Source organism: Apteryx rowi, unplaced genomic scaffold (genome assembly GCF_003343035.1).
Source record: "Apteryx rowi isolate R43461 unplaced genomic scaffold, aptRow1 scaffold_869, whole genome shotgun sequence".
Classification (NCBI taxonomy): Eukaryota; Metazoa; Chordata; class Aves; order Apterygiformes; family Apterygidae; genus Apteryx; species Apteryx rowi.
In genome coordinates, this window is record NW_020451170.1 from 37,753 (window position 1) to 63,050 (window position 25,298).

The window sequence follows — 25,298 nt, forward strand, 5'->3', positions numbered from 1 at the left end:
GCACCTAGGCAATGCCATAGAACATTCACCAGTTATTTTTTGTGAATTCTCTCACAATTTGGATGATCCAAAACAGGATTTCCCAAATGCTGTGCAGACATGATATGGGATATATTTGTTTTCACCGGTCTGTAAGTCTCTACCTTTCAGAGATTTCTCATTTTTCCTTCACTCAGGGTTGAAATTTGCTATGAGAATTTCTTGAGCCCCCTGCAGAATTGTTCAGGGTATTTCCTAAAGAGACAGAGGGAAAGAATTGGGGATTCATCATGCACAAGCTGATATTTACAGTAACACCACTCCCAGTACATGCTTGCTGGAAATAGCTTGATATTTCTTCACTTTCTTTTAATATTTGTAGGATTAATAATAAATTCAGGCCCTGATCCCGCAGTATTTAACATCTGGGCAAAATGCCCCTTGCTGACGTCCACAGGGCTCTGGGTTGGCACAATAAAAATACTGCATGTTACAAGAAACCTTAGTAATGGCAGCAGTAAAAGGCAATTTCTTCCTTACCTCTCTTTGTGCTGCCCTTCTTTTGTTGTTATTGTGAAGAGACTAAGAACAATATGGCAACCACGAAAATGGGGAATAAAAAACACTCATGGCTGATTGCTCAAAGTGGGACCCATATATGCAACTACCTTGCTACAGTGGCGTTTTTGTTTTAGGAAAACTTGAAACTGCATGAAGGCAGGCAACAAAAATTCCTGCATCAGACAGCTCTGGTGCTTTGAACCCCTACTGGCATCTCAGATATTACCAGACACACAGCGTACAGCAGAGGCAAGAAATACCTTTGTATGCCTTCAGACAGCTACACAAAATCACAGTTTCTCATCTCATTGAAGTGGTGACTTCAATCCTGTGAACTATATTTGCCACTTTCCAGTTGACCTGCATCACACTCAGATTGATTGCTACAAGAAAACTCTAGCTGGAATAACAAATATGAAGCACCTTTCCTGCTAAGTGATAAGACCTTCCAGATCATATACGAACTTCCTCCATGACCAGCCAAGGTAACTGTATTTCACAATGCATTAAATGCATTAAGAGTCCCAAGCAAACAACTTTCAGGGACAAAACTGAGAGCCTGAGAAGACTAGAACAAGCCTGCAGCTTATCCAGGGCCAAACCTACCTTTTCAACAAAGATTTCCTAAACTTACTCTGTTCTTCTCCCTCTCTTCTCTGACATCTCTCAAGATTGACTTAAGATGAAAGGACAGCTGGCAAAAAAGGAATGACAAAACCATGAGTCAGACAGAGGTAAAAAGGTTAGACTCTGGCAGTCAGAAACCACATGGATAGGCATCTTAGATATGTGTTTTTAAATGCTTCCTTTCTCTCTCCTTCCTCTCCTCCTGAAAGACKAAATGAAAAATGAAATCATACAGAAGGACAGCCATTTCCCTYCTGTGCTCAATCACTGCAGTCACACTATGTTGTCCAGTAACCTGCATTGATAATTCCTCATGAATAAAATGCCAACATTATCATCCACAGCTATGTTGTTGACATACTTTTGCTATTTCACTAAAAATACCATTAATTTTCCGGCTTCACAACAGCTGAGCTACTCCCCATTTGAATATACAAAAGAGTATTTTGTTTAAACAAAATTAAAAGCGTTCCAGTAAATGACTTCAATTTTGCTGGCTATACTACCTCAGTGTATACTGTTCTATTTAATCCTCCCTTCTCCCAACTCTATCCCTTCTGCCTCCYCATCTTTCTTTTTCTTTTTTTTCTTTTTCTCTTTTTATACTTAATCCTTTCATGCCAGGAACTGGATTTGCCCAGCAAGACATCCACAGTCAGAAAGAGCTTCAAAAAATGCGATGCCAAAGAGTTAAGGCAATGGTGATATTGCCTCCGCTCAGTTTTTATTCACATGTGTCTGCCAAAAACATATTTAACAGCAGTGGAAACTAGGAGGAAGGGGAGGGGGAAGCACACAAACACTAAACACACCTTCCATTTCCCATCCAGATAAGTGTTGACATTCCCCATTTAAGTCAGAATGAAAAACACCATTACTGCCAAGCCCTCCTGGCATCTCACCACTTTATTTGTTCCCATTTGTATCTAATGCTTTTGTCAACAGTTCAACAAAGTCAAAGCAAACAACCCACTACAAACACTGGGGGTAACAGCAACAAGCATGAATCCTTCACAATTATCCAGCCCAGCTGCTCAGTGCCTGTCCAGGCTGCTTTCATTTACAACAGTGTCAACAAAAGGCTGAAACCCAATAACTAGGTGGGTCAATACTACCACTATAAACCCTCTAGAGAAGGAATGCTCTTCTCCTGCTTTACTGCTTCAGCAAACATGCAGAATAATTCAGTTAGACAAGCGCTTGCCTAATCATTTGTTGTGTGAATTATTCAAGGCTTTCCACGTAAACTACTAAATGATGGCTCTTCAAATATTTCCGAGGAACTACCAGATGTCTGACTGGAGAAAAGGAAACATTAGGCAAATTCTGACATAACAGAGGGCAGTGGTAACCTGTAATCTTAAAAATCTTAATGTTCAGAGGATTAATAATTTTTTATCCAAAGCTACTGGTGTCACTGTATAGAGACTAAATGTTTTTTTAATTTTTTAAATAAGAGTGTTAGGTACACACTGGTGTATCAGTTGCCTGATCTTTTTACAGCATAAACAAGGCTGCTGCCTATGAATTTTCTTCCTCTTTTTTTCATGCAAGTTGTAAGAGAGACTGATCTCCAGGGAATATGTAAAACGTAGATAAAACTAAGCACAGTAGTTAGTAAGGTGGACACAAAGAGGAAACATGCATTTATCCCCACATCTGCCTCTCGACTTCTCATGTGATCTCTTACTAATCATCCACCTTAGTGGTTCTTTCTCCTCACCTATAAGATAAATATTCACATGCTTTTCTCTAGAGGTCTCACGAGGGTTGATGTTTACATTTTCAAAGAGCAGCATAAACCAGTCATAGCAGGCAGAATGTTAAACATTACATTTTTCACCTCAATTCTCTCTTTAGTGTGGGAAGCAGCCACCTTCTGATGATAATTTCCTTGTTTTCATTGGCTTTGGTCATCACTATACAATTACATTAACAGATTATTTTTAAACTTTAAGAAAAAGGATAAGGTAGTTAACGTGGTGCTTGCTTTGATTTAATATTATTGGCAAGAATAACTCTGGATATGAACAACTGTTTTTTTCTAAGAACAGTCTACATATACATCACAGCTCAGTGTTGGACAGATATATATTTTGAGCTAGAACACAGTATCAAATACACTTATAAATATTTTATTTTTGACATCCACAGTAGCAGTTGCGCATGCTGAATATCTAGTATTCCAATGAGAATTCCTGTCAGTTTTGAGATTTAGCAAAAGAGTAGGAGAAATTCTGTCTACATGTCAAATTAAAACACATATATTTGTTTTTATAATTAAAATCCATGTCATATTTTGTTTGTAAAACAGTATTGATCGCACTGTAACAGTCTCTGGAGTTCTTTGTTGTCAACATAAAGAACCATCTTCAACTGAAAAAACTTTTTTCCTCTTCCTGCCAAAACAATTATGAAACATTGGTTATTAAGCAGCTGCAGCTCTGTCACCTTGTGGTGAGGGTAGCTATTCCTACGTATTTCAGACCTGCTCCGTGTGGTGGATGACTTCAGTTACGTTTACTATCATAAATTAAGTTATCAATGCATGCAACACTAAGTTTGCTCATCAGTATTAGTAAGACTAGTGCCTTCACTGGCATAGTCTGTTAGCAATATTTGTAAATGGTTTAGGGGCCACAGGGATCAAAAATACAGCAAAAAGGTAATAGAGAACAGAAAGCATTTGGTATCAAAGAGGTTGCAACTTGCACAGGTTAACTGGGAAAAACTGTACAGTCCTATGCTAAATACTCTAAAAAGAACAGGGAAGAGAGACAACATCACACAGAAGCATCTCCCATTCCTCATCCCATGGAACAGGAAGAAGGGTGAAAAATGGCATTTCCGGCCTTTGCCACGGCCGGAGACAACACAGTCACCAGAAAACCTTCATGAAGCATGCAAGTGTCCTACAGAAGGCCTGCTAAATATTTAATTGCTTCCAAACACCCTGTGGTGTGATATAAAGCTTTCAGGCTACCCTGGTGGTGAGCATACAGTGCTTTTTATAAAGACACCAAACTGACCCTGGACAGGCTGTCTTTATGTTGAAAACTGGGTGCCTTTGCTACTGTAATGCCAATTATGTATGCTGACAGAGCACTTGGAATAATATGTTACTTCAAGGGAATGGCAGAAAAACAGTACCTCTCTCTCCACAAGGTTTATTGGTAATTGATTTTCAAGTGCTTACTTTTAAATTAGTCAGATGCACAATTCCTCTTGCATTTTGCAGTATGGGACAGCAAAGCTCATTTACAAAATTATATTTGCAGATCACTGTAAGGAACTACTTTCTTGAAGCAGGGAAGGAAAAGATATGCAAAAGTATTTGCTTCCTCTAGGGCAAAAAATAATTTGAGAAACCAAGGTGGGATAGAAATATAGCATCAACAGGTATGAATTCAGCAAACATATCAAGAAGAGACGAGAAATATAACCACACAGTTATAATTACAGCAAGCCATTCACAATGATTTACTAATGTTGGGCACTGTAACATCACAAGGCATGTGATGTTCATGTTATTTAGGTCAACGCTTGCTTTTTAATTCAATGCAAGCAATGATTACTGTGTAGTCTGGCCACTTTGTCATGAAAATAAAATGAGCAAAGGACTAAGCAATGTGTTGCTGTAGCTGCTAAGTTTTGTACTGTCTGCAGTCTGAGCCAGACTCCTACCACTAGCCCCTATGAACAACCCTTCTTTTGGGTGAAATTGCAAGCAAAAGACACCACTCCTGGCTCTTCTTCCATACACCTGTGCTGCACCCCTGCATTACACACCAGTCTGACAAGACAGGACACTGTCAATAAAACCCAGCTGCTAAATTACTTTGACCTACCAAGATTAATATTGCAAAGAAAATACTTTCTATCCTGTTTCGAAAATATAGTGGCTTGTAATACTTCAGCTTCGCTGCACTATTTGGCCTTGCAGATAAGCCACAACAGACAACTTACCCTGTAAACAAAAAAAGGAACAAACCATGTTGAAATTTTTCCCTTCTCCCTCCCCTCAGCCCCATTTACTCGTAAGTGCACATTAAGGAAACTCCCGCAGCTGCATTCACTGCCTCTCGAGAGACAGAAAAACAGAGGTACAGCTGTACCTGTTAATATTCGTATGCAAACAAGTCAAGTCCAACTGGCTGTAATACCTCACTTAAAAGCACCTTGGTATTCTTTGATAAGCTCATAGCTCAAAAAGAAGCGATACAGAGCAATCTGTTGTCCTCTTAAAGCAATTAGCAGATTAAAGCAGCATTTCAATTTCAATACTTCATTAAAATACTGACTGCATCCAGCATTAGCTGATTATATGACATACGTAGTGTTCCCCCTACAGTCCTCTCAGAGACACAGTGGAAAACGGCGGCACAGGCGAGCTGAGCCGTTTGCAAGTGAGCAGCTGGTATTGACATTAGGAGCCGAACACAAAACCTGCAGTGCAGGGTGCTCAAGGGGTGAAAGAGGCTGGCGGGGAGGTGAAGGGAAACCGGTGCCTCCAGACTGGGGACAGTTGGATGCTAACTACCTCCATGCTGACACGTGGAGCGATTAGTYGGGGAGATACCCTCCAGCTCATCACTGCCTCTTACAGAAATCACCTCTCAAGTTCTGAGCCTCTAAAATATAGTTATGCTTGGACCTCTCGTTGAGTCGGTTGTTGGTGCTGATTTTGGTTATACATCTCCATTTTGCGGTTTCCCTGAGACAAACTAGCCCTCAATTTTTATTCTCTTATTTTCACTCTAATCCAATGAGAGTGAACCATAGGAGTGGTAAAGTCCAGTAAATTGCAGTATAAACACAAGTGATTATTTCAATTTTCTCCTCAGATTATTTTTTCATGGCAGACCAATAAACCCAATAATGCCTAGATTTACTAGAAAAATTTTTATACATTTCCCAGCGCAGCCAAAAGTAAGCTAATAACATCCCACCGAGAGTGCTGTCAGGCTAAATCCCTCAACTACTGAAAGCGCTGCCTGGATAAATCTCACTTCACTTTCCATTCTGCCAACCACTTAGGGCAGGGCCCAGGGGGACTCTTCAGCTTATCCCTCCTCACGCAATGTCACAAGCACAAGCCGGAGTGGCCCAATCAGTGCCAAGAAAAGAACAAACTAAAAAAGATTAATTCACAGATGTTCATGCATTTCACATACACTGTGCCCTATGGTCTGTTGCTAGGGCAACAGGAGACCACCAGTGTGCGCTTTATTGGCTTTAAGAAGTGCATCTGGGGGACTATAGTCCAAGAAATGCTGCATGATAATAGTAAGGCTTTTCAGAAGCCTTGTTTTGTGTTTATCCACATTTAACCCTCTGAGTATTATTAAGAGCATCGCTATGCACATCTTACGCATCAAAAAAAAAAAAAAAAAAAAAGCAGAGATTAGGAGGAGGGAATATGGTCTCAGTTTCCAACCTTGAAACATTGGAAAACATGTCCTAAAAGTCCATTCCTGAAAGACCTCTGTTAAAGTTTTCACCTGTGGGCCATAAGTTAATAAATGCTAGCGTTGTGTTTGTACAGTGCTTAGCACAACGGGGTTTGGGTCCAAAATTGATGCTGTGAAGTGCAAATGCAGCACAAGTGACAAACTAGAATTACAAATTATTAACTGCAGACACAACATCTTTTCTCAGTAACTTCAAAAGAAAGGAAAAAGAAAAAGCGCAGACTTCCTAGCCTCATTATGAAAAAAAAATTATAATCTCATTTTGCATCCCAAAGAGTATCATCAGTAATCAAGCAAAGTGTGAACCTTTATCAAAACCCTTCCAAAGTTGCAGTCCCTGTAAAAGAGAAAGAGAAATCCTCTTTTCAAGCAACGCTCCGTGTTACAGTGTCAAGGACTACAACATAATCTATAAATTCATGCAAACAAGCAGGAGCAATAAGCCATCTCCAATGTTGCTGCTCCGCCTCCCCCATCACTGATTTTCATCCTCGCCTTAATCCAACTTGCTCTCTCTCAACGGGCCTGCAACACTGCAGCCCAAGATGTGTTTTGTTTGGTTTCTTTTTCGCTTGTTGTTATCAGAGGAGGTAGGGAGATGGAGGGTTGGGGGTTAAAATCACAAATGTCACAACTCTTAGAGCAGCAGCACATATCAAGTGTTAATCCAAAAGAGAGCGGGAGAAAGCAAGGGCTGGCAGAATAGATCAATAGACGAAACAGCTTACATTCAGATTCACAGGAGAAAGAACATGCAGAGACAATCATTTCCTGGGAAAAGCTAAAGCCTAATGAGAATTTACTCTGTCTCTTTTATTCAGACAACCAACCCTTTTGTGGCAGGGGCTTCCTGAGTGACAGGATCCAGGGCCCCTTAATAGGATTTCCATATTATTTCCAACACCTGCCTAGAAGTTATTTGTTTACATTGAAGGAGGCAAGATTCTCAAATCAGACATCTGCTTCTAGTTCAGGCATATCTTAGGAAACCATCTAGAAAGAAGCTTTGTTGCTATGGAGACATTTTTATTTTCTTCCCTTAGTTGGCTGAAAAACATTAGCCATTTCCAATTTTTTGTTCTTCAAAAGGCCAAATGTCGCTCAAGAAAACACAGAACTTTTCAAATTGCTTGTTAAATAGGCTAATCAAGCTGCAGATAATTAATTAATTAATTGACTTAATTAGAATTGTGTTGGAGAGAGGAGATATGGTGCAACTTTCCTGCAAATTCCTCTCAATGGCTGATTCCTTCTGGTCAGCATAGTAACACTTCCCTCAAAAACATGTTTAAAATTTTGCAAGTCACAGTGCACTTATCAGTCTTTCATAATAACTTATGAATCAGTCAGACCATTCACTTCCTCCAACTTCTTCTAAAATCAACCTAAGAAACTGACAACACTCCAACTGGGAATATAGTTTTTTCCTAGTGTGGGGAAAAGGCACTAAAAGCAACTTAATACAAATATTAACCTACTATTAGCTTTCAGTCACTTTTAGCCAGAAGACAGAAAGTTGCAACATATTTCAACTATCCTTTGATTCTAGAAGGTAATCTGTTTTCTCTTTCTCTTTCTTTTAATACATAATTAGAATACTCAATGAATTAATTTGCATTAAAATAAGGTATGATTCAAGTTACTTTGAACTTAAAGGTTTAAAAGACAATTTAAAATTAAAACAGTACTTGCTCTATACAGGGAAAAAAAAATGTATCGCCAAGCCAAGAGAAATCTGTAAAGCAGAAAACAGCCATCTAATTTGTGTCCTGCTTTGATAAAATTTCATCAATATCGTCTATTTTCTTATTACTTAGACTAAAAGGTATTTAATCCAAACTGCAAGCACACGCTTCACTCCAGACACATTTGCCGTAAATTGTTGCAAATCATGAATGCCAGCATCCAAGGGATGATTGTAATTGCACCCTTACATTACAATAAGGAGAACATCAAGAAAGACAAGAAACAGATTCATTCCATCCATTAGCTCTTTTCTCACAGCTATTACATTCCTGAAGACTTTGTGCTGGAGAAGACCTTTCCACCCACCTCCACACCCCAGCAAACTTCCTCTTCCTACTCTACAAGGTGAAGTCATAAGCCTGTATTATCAACATCACTGTCTGTTGCCATGGAAATAATTAGACATGACTGCTCAGGTTAGAAATTACAACCCATGTAAGTGTTTGCCTCCTGGGTGAAGAGAGCATCTGGAGAGAGAATATTTGAGTTACTCTAAATCACAGAGTAGCAAAACAAAGTTTGATAGGGAGAAGCACTGTAGGAGTTTGCCCAAACGTGGGCACGCTGCTGAAGAAGAGTCACCCTGTGGTAACAGGCAAAGTAAGAGGCTAGTGTTCAGCTTATATATAGGAACAGGAAAAAAATTATTGCGTGGGAGAGGTGAAGCCATCAAAAATGGCAGAAGCAGCTAATTCTTTGAAATTGGAGTACATGCTGTTACTTTCATAGGAATACTCTACACTAAATTAAAATTCCCAGACGACCTCATTAAAAAGGCAAATGATGTGACACTGAAGGAAAGAAAAAAAGAAATGTAAAACTGAGGTTTAAAAAAAAATAAGGAAAAAAAAAGGCACCAGGGAGATATTTACCTAAGGTTCAGTTCCAGGTTTTAAAAAAAATCTGTTGAAAACAGAGACCTGAATGACTTGCTACACATCTAGCCAAGAAAAATTATTTAAAAAAAAAAGCCCAAAAATCATCTCTATAAGATAGACCAAGACAACAAACAGGATCCTGCTAATTAATATTTGTTCTGCTTCAGCAGACAGTTACTAGTCAAGACTGCAACAAACAAGCATGTCTCACCCAATCGCATCATTAATCCACTCACGTTCACCACCTGAGGACCAGCTATGCCCCAAAGATATTTATTCATCTGTTCCACAAACAAACAATTACAACACATTTTCTGGAATTAGGGCACCTGTTACATTCTGCACAGTTTACATGCCCCRWGGCAGATATCAGTTAATACTGAACAAATTACTGTATTGCAAGCCAACAGAAGTTACTCATTCTATTTTGATAATGCTACCCCCAAAACACCCATGAAGATCTAAACACAACTCTTGTGGAACAAAGTTTAGTTCAAACATGCTCAACTTAAAACAACCACTACAGAAAGCTAAATACATGCATTGCCTTGTTTTTTGTATGGAGAAATACACACAATCTGTGATGTGAATGTGAGATGTTTTAATTTTAACAAACACATGAAGTGATTCGCAACTGAGTGGTGTTAATGTAGCAAAATAATAAAATGATCAGAAATAAATTCTGTAACTTTCTTTGGATGTGTAACAGATAACTATGTTTCTTTAACTTGTTTAATACACACTGGATGCAGTAACATTTGGAGAGAGACTCATGCCATTAGAGGAAGTCTCACTTTAAAGAAACGTGACTATTTCAACAAAGTCTACAGTGGTATATCATGTCAGTTTATGCGGTGCTCCTCTGCCAGCAGAAAAAATGAAGTCACAGGAATGTAATTACATTTGGTAATATCAAAAGTAAAACAATACATTTTGGACTTTTTGATTTTAAAATACTTTGTTCTTTCCAGAAGCATTATATTCATAAAACTTAAAGAAAAGAAAAAGTATCAAATTATAACTGCAAGAGTGAGCACCTTACTTTTACTTACATACTAATGAACAGAGGCCTACACATTCAATAGCGGCTAACAACCCAAGGAGCTAAATAGAGATAGGCTCAGGTTTTAGCAAGCACTGGAGCATCTGCCAACAGAAATTTAGATGGAACATAGATATCACACCAGTCCACTTTCTCTGTATTTGCCACATCTATACAACTATTGCCCTTCACATAGATTAAGGCAAAAGTAATCTTACTGCTAAATGCACTTGAATTTTTCTTGACAGACTCTTCCTAGTTCGTTAACATGCTGGTCAGAAATTCCACTAAAATGTGCATGGATACAGTTGATGCATCATATCAGAAGCAAAATTATCCTTTCCACTAAGCCTTTTTTCCAGAGGAGTCTCAAACAGGCTATTTTATTTCTGCAATAAGACTGCAGCTTTTAATTATGGGCTCTTATTGCTGTGGAAACAGTAACCCCAAACACCAAGATGCACACAGTCTCCACTGTGCTGGAATGCCCTACTACAGACATGATTTGCCCCAAGGAATTCACAATTCAAGTGAAAAAAAGGTGATGCACCAAATGAGCATAACAAACAATAGAACTAGCTTAACAACAGAAGGGGAAAAAAGTTACACAAGTTCAACTTTCTGTACAAGGCACTGATTTGAAAGACTGAAATTTCTGAAAACACTCTAAGAGCTTCATTGGCTATCTCTGACCCACAACTCAAGTAGCATTGGGGGGATGCCTTACCCTAGGTGTCATTGCAGACAGCAAGAGTCACAGGAAGAAACTGCTAGTGCTAAATTACTTTCTGCCAGATTATACCTTCTTCTACAAAATGCTTACTTAGTTTCTTTACAGGATAACTTTTTTGCAGAATGGACTTTGTTAGGGACTGGAGAAACTTTTGTCAAACTTGTCCCAGACAGGGTAGGTGAGGACCAGGGCTGAGACAAACAACAGGTCTCTTAGACCAGCAAGTCTAACAGGAGGTGGAAAAATCCTTGAGTGGCATGATTTGCAAGCAAGAATCCACGGCAGAATAATCTTAAAATAAACAAATAAATAAGGTTTTACTGCTTATGAAAAGGGGTCACACAATCTTTCGTGAAAAGCCACACAGTTAACTGCAGAGCTGTTTGTCTGTCTGTCTATCTAAACACATTGTATTCCCTCAGAGCCCTTAAGACACTTTCAGAAAAGCCTTCRTGTTTGTCATCTCTTCCCTTCCTTTTGTCTGAGGTGCTGCCTTACTAGCTGTACAAAGAGCAGTGCTGTGACCCAGTTTACAGGGTCTAGAGTTTTCCCACACTTCAAACTTTGCAAAGGATTCTGAGAAATGAACCCAACACAAAAAGCAAAAAGCTCCTAAAGCTGCTTTCCTCCGCAGATCCTGCTGTGCTGACGTTGATCTATTATTTAGGAGTAGCTTCTGGACATCTCATGGTATCAGGAAGGTCCCTCTTCGGTTTCAGCAGCGAACTGCTGACTGCAGAGAGGTGTCTGGAAGGAACCAAATCCAGTTTGTTTTATCAGGCAGAAAATGTTGCATTTAGAAGGGTGATATAAACTGCAACAGGACTGTGCCTGAAGAACTGGCTTTTGATGTCAGCCTGTCTTACTTCGTGGCTCCAACTGCTGCTCTTGGCTTCAGTGCTCAGCAGTGACACAAATGAGTTTTCTACCACACTCCCTGAAGAGCCTGTAAAACCATGCGCACAAGAAGCGTTACACAGCCCTTCCCGTCATCCACTCTCCCTGCTTGTCTGAAGGGACTAATCTCATACTGCGGGTCTCCCTGCTAGGATGGCAGTCTAAAGTTTCCAGGGCTGGCGAATCAGCTGTTGCCTACATCCCCAGGCACAACTAGAAGGAGGGTCAAGAAAAGCATAATTAGAGACACCAAGTTTAATGAAGAAAACTGTCTGACAAGTCAAAAGCACTGAAATTAGTGGCAAGAGATTTCCAAAATGAGGGGAACAGAACACTTCAATTGAACTTCCTTTGTATCAATGAGTGGGGTACCATAATTACCCAAATCCTATAGTAAAGCCTAAATTCACACTTCACAAGCTATTCTAAAATCTGCCCTGCTTAATAATCTGTATCGGCAAGAAAACACTTTAAAGTGTCTCTCACAATTAAACCCAGCCACAACCTTGTATAAATCAAAATTTTGCTACCATATCAAAATGTTACACTGGGACTGTATAACGTTGCCCATATCCTCATTACATGCTACACTAATTACTACCAGCAGATTCAGAATTTTCTGCACATTAGAGGCTTTTAGAGGAGCTATAAAAAATTTCAGGCACCATTAATTTAAATTTGTATTGAAATTTCCTTTTGACAGATGGCCAAAAATTACTTATTATTTAGAGTACCAGAGCTGCCTGTTTGCACATTAGAAAAGGGAAAAATTAAAAGCAAGAAGGAAATTTATGTCACGTTCATTACCTGTTAAATGTTAAGCAGCATTATCCTTCATGAATAAATTATTTCATACAAGCACACAGACTCCAGCTGCTGGCAACTGGCATGTTCTGGCTGACAAAAACCATCTCAACTCACACAGCAGACAATCATAAAAAGCCTCTCTTAACCAGGAGCCACTTAAGGGAGGATAGATCGATAGAACAAGCGACTAACTGCTAGTCTGGGCAACACTGAAAACATTCAAGGAAATTAGCAAACTATTTCACCTTGCAAAGCTGGATGCAAGCCCCATATGCTGACACACAATCCAGCTCACAACCTGAACATGAACAAGACAAATATCTATTTATAGTTACCATTTCAAAATAAATCGGTACAAAATAGTCACACCTTCCTCCCAGTCCCAAAACTGTAGGCATAATTGTGCATTTGAGTCATTCTAAATAACTGCAGATGAATTAAACAAAATCAACCTTTTTGATATAAATATTCCCTGTAATATGCATGCCAGCATAAATACCTCAATATCCCACAAACATTATAGGAACAGGACTAACATATTTTCTTTGAAAACAGTGATTAGTATACATTATATATTAATAGTTCTCTTCATTCACTTTATTGAGTGAAATGTTTGTGGTTCCAGCTATACAGGTATGCAGACTCACTAAGAAAACCAAGTACTTTCGTATTCTCAGATTTAGAAATCTGCCCTACCTTTATTTATTTGTTTGGGTGCAGGGGGTAGGAAAATCTACTGACCTATTTGTCCATGGTGAACAGGGGATGTTCTAAGAAAATGATCATTAAGTTGTGTACAATTTGCATAAAACAAGAATCCTAGTGCCGAGCCCTTGTGACAAGAAGTTGAAGTGAAAACCGATGCTCTGTTGTCTTATGTCTGCCAACAGACAGCTTCGGTGCCTTTGCAACTCGCAGTAAAAACTGACAGCTCCTGTCAGCTCCTGGTTGTTATGCAGAGCCATGTAGCTAACAGTAAAACTGACAACAATCAGCTCAATTTCATTCTGCTGGGACCCAGCAAAGTTGCCAATGGCAGAACAGACACGCTGGGGAAGGGTACAGGACATGACCCCACCTGAAGCTGCCAGGAAAGCAAAGGAACACCCCTTCACACCAAAGCCTGCACAGTGGCAGATCCCTGGTTGGGGCAAGGTTGAACCCTAGGCAGCGTGCTCCTGCCCACTCTACCTCGGACACACACATAACATCTTCCTGGCAACTATTTGGTAATCGTGTCAAACACACATAAGATTTTGTTTAATTAACACCTCTTCTGCCATTTGGCCAATCCTAAGTATGAATTACTTATTTCTAAAAAGTACCATTGAAAAGTTGACAAATTGGTTCCAAGTGTTCAGTCAGTTGGGCACGTATGTCTTACTCTTTGTGAGATAAGCATCTCTTATTTCACACTCACCATCACCTAAAAAGACTTATTCGTACGCTCCTAAAAATTAGGAGATCCATTCAAGCTCTGATTCATAAATATATTTAATTACTCAGAAATACATAGGTAACTGTTTAACTGGCAACAACTGGTCTGCTGTAACTTGGTAAACTGCCAGTGGCAGCTAGGAAAGCAGAATGAGCTAGGAAAGGGCAGAGAGAAGATGTGCTTCCACTTGCAGCATAAAAAACCACAGAAGTCTCTATGAGAATTTGATAGCTCTCAAGAATGGACCAGCACCCAGGCACATATGTTGAATCACAGTAGTATATATCACAGAATGCTCAAAATTATATAAGCCACAGTTATACATCATGTTTCTTTATAAACACTACTATTTACAGAAGGGTGCACGTATATACACTACAGAGTCATTCAGTGTTTGGAAATTAACTTTTGTGAGTGGAATACAAGAGCCTTAACGTGACTGCCATCTTTTGTGGACTAGAGAATAACAGCCCTTTCCTCTCTCACTGAACTAACTACTTCTAAAACAATAGTGGATAGAAGTCACTCCTTCCTAGGAGTGACTGATCTTGCTATATCTGTATTAAGAGCACACTATTAGGATATATCAGAATTATAGTTTTACAGTCTTTGCAGTTTTAAAACTATTCTTTCTATTTCATAACCTCACATAAGCACACAGAACAGCCTTCCCTTCCCATGCACAGGAACAGGCTCAATTCTGAAGAGTCAGCCTAGGAGCAAAGATGGGATCACTGGATAGCAACTCATGTGCAATCATAGTTATGCTATAATCAGCCACGTTCTAAATGTATTACATAGTCTACATTTCTGCTAAACAACACACATGTCACAATCCAGTTTCAGTCTGTGACATTTTCCACAATTTCAGTTCATACTTCAATAAAATGCAGTGTGCGGCTCTTAAGTCCCTCCTTCCACCTATGAAATGGAGTCCTACCTTGATGGAGTCTCTGTCTGCAAGCAGAACAGTCACAACAGGCAAGAAAGGGAGGAGGAAGCAGTGGCAGCAGCAGCAGGGGATGGGGAGGTGGGGGGAGAGAGAAAGAGAAAAGCACTAGTTAGTTTACATAAAATTATACATTTATCCTACTTGGAAGAATCCTGATGTCTGTTAAATAATAAATTGCACAGATGTTAACTTTTCTGTACAGTTAATTATTAATACTGTACAGCCAGATTTATAAAACCTGATTTCTACCATTTGAATGCACTTTCCGACTACAATTGGGTAATAAATACTGAAGCAGTTAGCTTCGAGTTCCTGCGATTATTATTTTTTTTTAAGAGGTGTGTTTAAAATACAAGAAAAAGAGAAGCAAAGAAAAATTAACAAAGACATGCACACATCTGGCAGCACCTACCTCTTTGGTGATCATTTTCATGGTGCTTCTTTTCATCTTTAATCGGTAGGTGAGACTGCCCACCCAGTGCACTAGACAGTGCCAGAAGGCCAGCACTGCTGCCAATGGGTGGGATGGCTGGAGGCTGCAAGCCTGAGGGGTGCGGGGTGAGAGGCACAGGGAGACCGTGTCCATGCGACAAATGCTGAGCCTGGAGTTGTTGCTGCTGTGAAAAATGAAATGCAGATATTGAATTTGTTCAGGGAACAGGGGGTTGTCCGATTGATCATGTACATCAGATGTAATTGATCAGATCAATCCATACACCTGATTGATCCAAACAGATGTAAGGTCACACAAACATCCTGGCATTTTTAAAATGTCCACAACACAATCTGTGAACCTCACATTGAATTAAACCACAACAAAAATAAGAGACTGAAGTAAAGGAATTTTCCAGTTTTGGTGAAATTCTTATTCTTCTGACAGAGCTATTAGATTTTATTCTTCCTAACAGAAACACACCACGTACGTGTCTAATCAAAACATATGTAACTATAAAAGCAGTTATATAATGCAAAAAAAAAAAAAGCTGAAAATTGAGAAAATTAGTGTTAAACAGTTCTCCCAGCGCTAGTGCACAGCATGCAGTGAGAGTTAATTTGAAAGAGGAAACCTGAATTAACAATCCAGAAAAGGAAACTGGTTGCAGCCACCGTTTTAAGCCCTTTAAGTGTCCTCAGCGGTACTTGAGCAAATTACTAAAGAAAATCTAATGTAGCAAGGCTTGGGTCCTCCTGTAGGCTTGCTCAATAATGCTGAAATAATTGGGCACTCTGTGCACGTTTAGTGATGCTCGAATGAAAAGCTAGAGGCCTGCCCTTGTACTCTTCTCTAGCTGCTGACTCTGTGTTGTGACAGGTTTATTTGAGTGGGACTGTGATGCATGCACCAGTAACTGCGCTGACAAGAGTTTAAAGTCATTTTTACCAGCACATTGGCAACACATAGAGAAAGCCCTTGAGAGGATCGAATTGGAGTGCTTGACCTCAACCAAGGCTGCATCAAGCTCTGTGCTATACTAACCATTATGGGGTAGATAGTTTGTTTGTTGCTGTTGAATGGGAAGGTAGGAAAAAAATTAAAAAGGAGAAGTTATGTTAAATATATCCTGCGAGAGATCTGTTCAGGTCTAAGGCTTGCCCACTAATCATCTAACTGCTGTTTATACAGTTAGTAGCTTTGAAACTTGCTTTTAGCTTTTAAGCTGCCACTTCTCAAGACTCATGGTAAATCAAATCAAAAGTCTCCTAGGATTTTACTCTCCCCTGCATGTCTTCATAAAGGGCTTTGGAGAAGGAAGAAATAAAAACTTATTTTACATAAAAACATTCCATTTAAAATTCCTAATTGTGAAGACTTAAGTCCTACTTTTATTTGTTTTTTCAATGGAATCGAAATTCATTTCCCACCTCACATCCTAGCTCTTTAATCAAGAAGCAATATGCTGTTCACTTAGTTTTCTCCTCTTCTCCCTAGCATGAGTTTTTGTTTAAGGATGACTTGAAAGTAAAAGAATGCAAGTCACACAGCACAATACACAGCTCATGCAAAACATTACACGCAATCTCTCAATACCTTCCTGTGAACGTACAGATCCTTTTCTTACTTTTCAAAATACAATCCACGCTATGGAATCCAAATGCCAATGTCAAGTATATGTCATCCAACTTAGCCCAGAGTCAAGTAAAGGAAGAGAATGATCAAGAAGAAAGGGGGGAGGGGGGAGAAAAAAAAGAAAAAAAAAGAAAAAGAAAAACATAACAAAACAGAAACGAGATTCTTCTAGGTGGAAAAGAATCAGTCCTTTCCCTGCTTGCAAGCCTATGTCATTCTAGTAGTTTCCCCTTTTGCAGAATGTATCAAACACATTTTGTTTGATACTCTTATGGAAGGATGCTTCACTGCTCAGAATTTAAAACTAACTACAACAAAATGGAACAAGAGCCAACTGTGTATTGTTTAGCTTCAGGGGCTTAATGGGGCTGCCTTGCAGCCACAGAACAAGCTGGCACATGGGATTTGTGGGAGGGAGTGGGGAAGGTGGCACAGAGGAGAGAAACAGAGAAGAGGTAATAGGAGAAGAAAAGAAACGGACAAAACATCCTGTGTTCTGGACTCTCAATTTTCATTTTAAATATAGAATTTCCAGCTCCCATTTGTGAACATGATATAAACCAAAGCAAGAAGATGTCTGCCTGAATCTGCCAGTGGCTTGAAGCACTAGCTTTGAGAAGGGCCTGAGAATATTAGCAGTGACAGACTGCTCCCATCATTAACTGTATCACCAGTGATCCAAGGATGCAAGATAAGGGACACTCATGGCACTGTACTGTACAAGCTACATAGCCCACTGTACAAGCCCACTAATTTACACAATTTGCATTATTTGACCTCCTCTGTGGGTACAGGATGGTTTGCAAAGAGCTCTAAAAAAAACTGCATCATCAATGCAATCCTTGTTTGACTGATGTGTGTTGGGGGTTTTTCTACATAGCTCGCAGAGCCTGTACTGCTGTCTTACTAATTTTGATGTACCAAACGATGTTAACACTTTCCAGAAATAATATGGATGCTGAGGGTACTGTGTGTGATGACACCCTATGGTTGACAGCGCCTTGTAGCTTGAGATCACCCATAACATCATGTTTGACCCAAACTCTGCTGGCCAAGAACTGATGCATTTTCCCTGCAAGTTGGATTGCAGAGCACTGAAAATAAGTGAAGAGAGGAAAAAACAAAACAAAACAAAAAAACCCCAAACCTGCAGCCCTTCTGCTGTGGAAAACCATATGTACAAACTTTTATGAATAGATCAGGCTCTTCTATGCAAGGTAACGGGTGGGAACTTGAAATCTGGAAAGAACATGGTTCCCACTGCCATGAAATTGTTATTCACTGGCATGGCAGAAATTTGGTTCAATTTAGCCACACGCACACACAAACCACCCTGGTACGAAAACTAAATTGTTAAATAAATCCAAATAGCATGCAAAATTCCATTATTGTCTAAGATGCCTGTATATAAAACCACAGAGAGACACAGACAAACTGATGGGACTCCTGAAAGTCATTCATTTTGTTAGACTGGAATGGGACTATGGGAGTAGCAGTTTAACAAGAGCAGGATTGTGAATGATGATTGCATTGGTGCAAGAAAGGACCCTAACCTTCTCTAACATGATACACAATGTTGTATGGCAAAAGTGAGACATTGGTCCAAAAACAGAAACGAAAGCAATCCAAATGAAATACTGGGCAGACTCTTGCCCTCAGAGTACAACCCATTGTGGAGACAAAGCTGGCAGTAATCATGAGAAGAGAGAGGGAAAAAAAAAAAAAAAGTAGTTGGTCACATAATTAAGCATTGTTTGCTAACACACATATTCAAGAAGGCAGAGATAGAAAGTGACAGCGCATCTCTAACTGCCATTTCCAGATCTTTGAAATCCATTACTGCATTCAAATTCCCACAACATTCACAGTTTGGTTTTGCTTTTTCACTGCCTAGACATGTCATTAGTGAGCATCAGCTTGCAGGTGACCTGTACACAGCTGCTTGACTACAGAGAAAGTTAGAAAAATATGGGGTACTATCTTATCCACTGGGCACCAGGTTAGTGCTACAAGTGCTAGAAAATGTGGTACCCTCTGTAGTTCTCAAAATGCCAGAGATATAGAGCAGTAAGACAGCTGGTTTTACACTGTCAGATATTCTCCCCAAACAGAAATATTCTACTATGGAAGAAAATTTACACCCGTTTCTGCCTATATAATGAATTTAGGAGATCATAAAATCTGATACAATTTAAAAACTTGCAAGGAGAGCCTAAAAGTGAGCCAACTGAGCAACCATGAAATTTTTTGATTTTGCTGTAATGCTTTTCCCTTTTTCTCCCCCGTCTCCGCGTTTTAATGCATTATCCTTACTCATGTCATTTATGAACACTTAGCATGTGGTTAACTTTAGACAATCCTAGCACAGTTGACTACAGTATACAGTATGCTTAAAGTCAAGCATGCATGTGCTTTCAGGATCAGTGAGTAACTTGTGAAGGCAGTACACCAGGCTTTATTACACTGTAAAATTCCTAAACTATTTAAAAATGAAAACAGCAACAGTTAGCTACCAAGAATACATCTTACACAACACTATTAGATTGCAATGTGTTTAGGAAATGTCCAAGATGCAAAAATATAATAGCAAGGGTAATCTATGGAATCAGAAAGAAGCAAAAAAAAAAATGTATTTTTTGTAGTAAGTTTACAAAAATGCTTTTTTTTTTTCAAATCAGCACAGTATCAAAACTGAAGTAAAACTTCCAAAACTTATTAACATATATATCAAATAAGAGATAACATCTGTTTGCTAGTAATCTGTTCTTTAATTTTCTCAGTACTCTTCTATATATACTACAGTAACACAGGGTAAAACAACTAACTCCCAATGCCACATCTAAACAAACAGGTAAAAATGCTTTGTGAAAGGTTCTTATCCCAGTATCACTAATTTTCACATCTGCAATTCTAAATATTGATGTTTAGTTTAATTCTTTTCTCCACACATCTTAAGAGATCAAATTTAAAGTAAAATGTGACAATAAACCCACTAAAAAATGAGCTTCTAATGCTCTCTAAGTCAGCACATTCAAAGCCTATTTTCCTGGAAAAGATTCAAGTTTTTACTGGATACTTTCCAAGTAGCTCTGTGTCACAGTAATCTACTACTTTTCCCCCTTAAAGACCATGAAAGCTCACAGCCATTATCCAAACAACCTGAACATATTCCTCTAACCTGAAGACATTTCTAATGTTAACAAACTAATCTTTCAAAAACATATTTTAGATCTACAAACATATGCGTATTACATGTACCTGCAATACTGCTGCGGGTAGAACCTCCAAAATAACTGGATAAAATTGCTCCATGAAATTTTTTTAGGTGAAGTGATTGATTGCTCAGAGTGAATCATTAGTAAGACAGGACACACAAAACAGCAACCAAGATGAAGAGGAAAGAGAAAGATAAAAACAATGGCTCAATAGTACACAATGTCAATACCTGGTTCAAAGATCAGCACAAAAAACAACAGAAATGAAAGTACTTTGGCACACACAAATAAGGGTGTGTTTAGGACCATATGCGTTTTTGTACAAGAGGCAGGTTTGCACCAGCTGACACAATAAGCACTATTTTTTCTTCTTCACACTGTTCTCTCTCTAATGGCCTAATATCACCAAACAGATTCTTCTGGTGTTAAGACATGGCAAGAGTCTACAAAGAGAGTCATGCAGTAGCTCCTCCAGTTAAACAGTCCTGGAGCTACAAGCCTATATATCATAGGATCAGTTTGCCATAAAGATACTGCAGTACCCAGGTAGGGTGGAGCAGCCTACTACCCTTAAGGTCACTCTTCGAGAGTGATCATTTGCAAATGGGTGTGCTTGGTGTGAAAGGAAGGTATCAGAGATTGGTGGGCACGCTAAACATTCATATGCAGCTAATCTACTGGAAAGCACAGATTGCATTTCTATTCACAAAGGGGAATGACTGCATGGGTAAGAAAAAATCTGGTAAAAGTTAAAAACAATAAAAAAGGAGAGAAAGAATAAAGACTAAATTAAAAAAAAAAAAAAAAGCAAACATCAAGGTTCTTATTCTCTGTGAACCAGGAGTTTCTGTCTTTGAGGACGTCGATTCTACAGGAGGAAAGCAAGCTCCATTGAGAAAGCTGTGGGGGGAAGGGAAAATCAATGGCTGTCATTAATCAGAAAGGGAGCATTTAGAACTCCTACATAAATAACAAAGAAACTATCAGAATCATATCTCTACAAATTGCCTCAAATATCTTTTAAGTGATCCAGGCACAAAAATCAACTCCAGAATCACACTGTGGGTTGAAAGGCAATATATGCAGAGAACATTTCCGCCTTAATCATATATATAGGAATATCTGTTAGGATACATGTTTCACCATTTGTCCTCCCTTCCCCCCTTATGACTATTTTTCACTCAGTGAAACAGCCATACAGARGACAAAAAAAGAGGGGGGAAAAAAAAAAATAAAAGTATCATGATATAAAAGACCTGGTAAAAGAGGCCAGCATTCTAATAAAGAAAATAGTTGCTTGCAAAAGGCCAAGTGCATTTTTTTTTCCAGAATCTGGAAGTTCAGGAGTTCATTGTTCTCCTCGCAAGACTTCTATTTCAAACATTTTCGCCTTGGGAGTGGAAGGAGGAAGAATTAGGCTGTTTAGAATGACTTTCTATTATCACTTAATAAAGGGCAGAAATTCTTGCATAAATCATGTTACTTAAGCTTTCTTCCCTCCCTCTCCCCCCAACCAACCTGGTAGCTAACAAAAAAAAAAAGAAAAAAAACACAAAACACACACCTCTTCTGCAAGAAAAGGCAGAAAGCACCAAATGTAGCTGCGCTGAAGGTCCTACCGTGCAGAGTGCTGGTGGCCTCACAACCACCGCACATATCAAACTTGCACTTAAAGACATTTTTACATAGACCAATACAGAGAAAAGAATAACAATGGCAGCAACGGTTCATCTACACTTACATGCAGACAGACTGATTGCAAAAAATGCCTCTAGACACATGCACATTGGTTGAAATGCCTAATTTACCCAACCGCTCCACTCATGTCCTACCCCTGGACACTGGGTGGCATCTTTATGACTGTCTCTCATCTGGACTGGAAGCAGGACAACACTGTCAACTGTGACTTTGTGAATCTTGGTTCTATTCTTTATAATTAGACAAGGAGAGTAATCTCTACACTTTGGAGAGTGCTGTCCTAAACCACCTTCTTCTAGGGTCCTCATGTGAAAAAGTTTCTGTTCCCCTGGGCTATATAAACATGACCAAAAGGTGACAAAACTACCATCTGAGTCAAATAGTAAGACTGTTAAAAGCTAGAAGAAGAGTTCAGCAATGCCACTGGTCATATAGGCCTGAGTTGTAAACTGTAGGCAAATCTACCACCCGAGTTTTTACTGTGATGACAGTAATTTAATCTAAATTTTATCATGAAGTGTCATCAACAACAGCCACGTAGTCTTCACATAAATGTGTAACATGCATTTCAAACAAGAATTTGCATCTTTTAAAAGTCAATCCTTAGTAAATCACATTTCTGGATGGCTTTATGGATAAGCACAGTCTCCATAATTCTTTAAGTGCTAACGTTATATTTTGCAATGCTTACAATACACAAATACCCATTGTGTTGAATTCAGCAAACTTTCTTTGGGATAAAAAAACCTGGTTAGCTAGCATTGATCCATTCTTTCCAATCCATTCTGTATCTTTAAAGACATTTGCCTGCACTGTGCTGAGAAGTCTAACAGGGTATTTCTCATACAACTCTGTGCCTGTGCACACCACTGTAATGCCCACTCTTTTTGGCAGTGAGCAGATCCATTCCACAGAACAAAATCTGATGCTAGGATATGTGGATCCAAATCTCTCTCGCCAACCAGATTTGATGGAGAGCTTTGTTTCCTTATCACTAGGAGCACCACTCATGTTTAATCTCTTTAATGCAGTACCCATTAGTCAAATAATCAAAACTTAAAGATTTTTTTTTTGCCTTAGTGCAGTTTCCCAGTTACAGCAACTTGGATGAAGCAAGGTCTTGACTAGGTTCGAATAATCTCAATTTAAGCCACAGCTCTGTGACTGTGAATGGTGCATTTGTTCTAGGTGCCTCATCCTCTCCTACTGTAAAATGGGGAAAGTAGTACTTCCTTGTTTCAGAGACAGATTACTGGAATAAATTTATGAATGCTTGTGATGAATTTATATACTAAGGCAATGTCTGTGAAAAGTCCTTCTAACAACATGCAAGGAATTGTCTCACTAACACAAGTCAAACATTTAATTCCTTCTTCCCAGACTAGCTTAACATCTGTAAATATTTTCCTTATGCAACATTTTAGACTTCATCCCAGTAAAGCACTAATGCCCTCACTTTACCATGTGTGTAAGACTGAAGACACCAAAAGAACTACCCATGTACCTGAAGTTAAGCAAAAGCTTAACTGATTGGCTGTAGGGAGATTTGGTCCACATTCATGGCTATAAACAACAGCCTACAAAATGTTGTTGTCTAAATGACAAATATAAAACCCTGTTAGGGGTGATTTCAGAACTCTGTGGCATGAAACCATGACATAATAATAAATTCCTTTAGTCTGTACTGTATGGGTAAGGATATTTAAATAAAACGGACTGCATTTCCACTGAACACACAGATACTGCTAATTTTTCAATGAAGCGTTTGCAGGAAACTCCTAGACTTCACAATACTTTCACAGCCAAAGAGGGTCTTCACAGACTTTTTCTCTTCTTCTGAAGCACCAGTATAAGGTCACTGCTGAAGGCAATATATAATACCTAACAGACAAAGAGTCTGATGGAGTATAGCAAATCTGTATTTGGTTGGAGGCAGCTTCCATATACTGGAGTATGGACCACCTTGGCAACAGTGTTTCCTCCTCTTTCTCTCCTGCGTGCAAAGTGAGAGTGTGCAAAAAGTCAGAAAGTACTGCAACATGTGTTGATACTATAGAAGGAAGGAAATTCTCCACAGGATTCTTCATATCTGCAGTGACTAATCCTAATTCAAGAAAAAAATATGGTGGTCACATAGCTGTGGTGTCAGGGTTTGGAGGACCTTAGAAACATGGAGGTGGAAGCCAGGTCTCCTGAATGTGAGTTTTAACACTCATGTCATATGCACTGATTTAAGCATAATAAGCAAGGCCTCTGGCATCAGCATATTGGCAGTGGGATGTAGTAAGTGCTCTGCGCTTCACACAGCAACATGTTACTGACTGCTCCTACAGTGATAGACCAATATAAATTCAGTAGCTACAACAGCTTGTGTAAGGAGGAAAATAGTGGCAACTCATTCCAAACGTAGCAAGAGCATTTAAAATCCACACTCAGAGCAGTTTTCCCGTAAATATGGAACCCCAAATTATTTACATTCTAATTACTTTGCTCAAAAATCCTTAAAAAGACCTTGTGTGCCTCACTGCAGCTTTTCTGAGTTCAGGATGATGCTGCATATGGAAGGGACTTATTTAAATCAGGCCTCAGCTGTAAAACTCTCTCTAAAGCTGACACCTGGGAATGAGGGGAAGAGAGGAAAACAAACAAACAAACAACAGAACATCTCTTTTCCCCCAAAAAGAGCATAGTCTAACTTAGCCAGACTTCAGATGAATAATTGAAAACAAAGTGTTCACCCAAAAGCCTTTTACATCTACAATTCCTTCTCCAATTCAATTTCAGGGATTAGATATCTTAAAGAAATAAAATTAAAAAAAATTACACGACCATATCTTCACCCACTCGCAATATACAAACAATAAATAAGAGTAATTAAACAGGGAGGTATCAATTTCAATGTTTCTTTAGGCAGACAGTGCAAATAAACACAACTCAAAGCACAGACCCATTAAGTCAACCTCCTCTGCCACCTTCCCACTATAACAATCTGTGTACAATATACAGCAGGTGGCCAATTCGTTTTACAGCCTTTAAGCTCCAACCATCGCTTCATAGAAGCACAGTCTTTGATCAAACAATACAAAAGAGCCTGAGAGATAAGTGACTGTTGCACCCATGCTACAACACTTTTACCAGTTTTACTGCACCTCTTCATCCTCTCTGAAGTTCCCATTTTTGAATGCA

General features: G+C 39.0%; 1 protein-coding gene across 3 annotated transcripts in view; it reads right to left on the reverse strand.

Moving 5' to 3' along the window:
• The window catches only part of TLE4 (transducin like enhancer of split 4), a 103,704-nt gene that overhangs the window by 29,021 nt on the left and 49,385 nt on the right, over window positions 1-25,298 (reverse strand). For 2 of the 3 annotated variants that reach the window (XM_026090647.1, XM_026090645.1), the window contains 2 exons: window positions 15,544-15,748; window positions 15,120-15,136 (listed from right to left, as the gene is read on the reverse strand). In XM_026090647.1, coding sequence (XP_025946432.1) covers window positions 15,120-15,136; window positions 15,544-15,748 — 222 coding nt within the window. The remainder of the gene's footprint in view (window positions 1-15,119; window positions 15,137-15,543; window positions 15,749-25,298) is intronic. The other variant, XM_026090646.1, reaches the window with a different exon arrangement.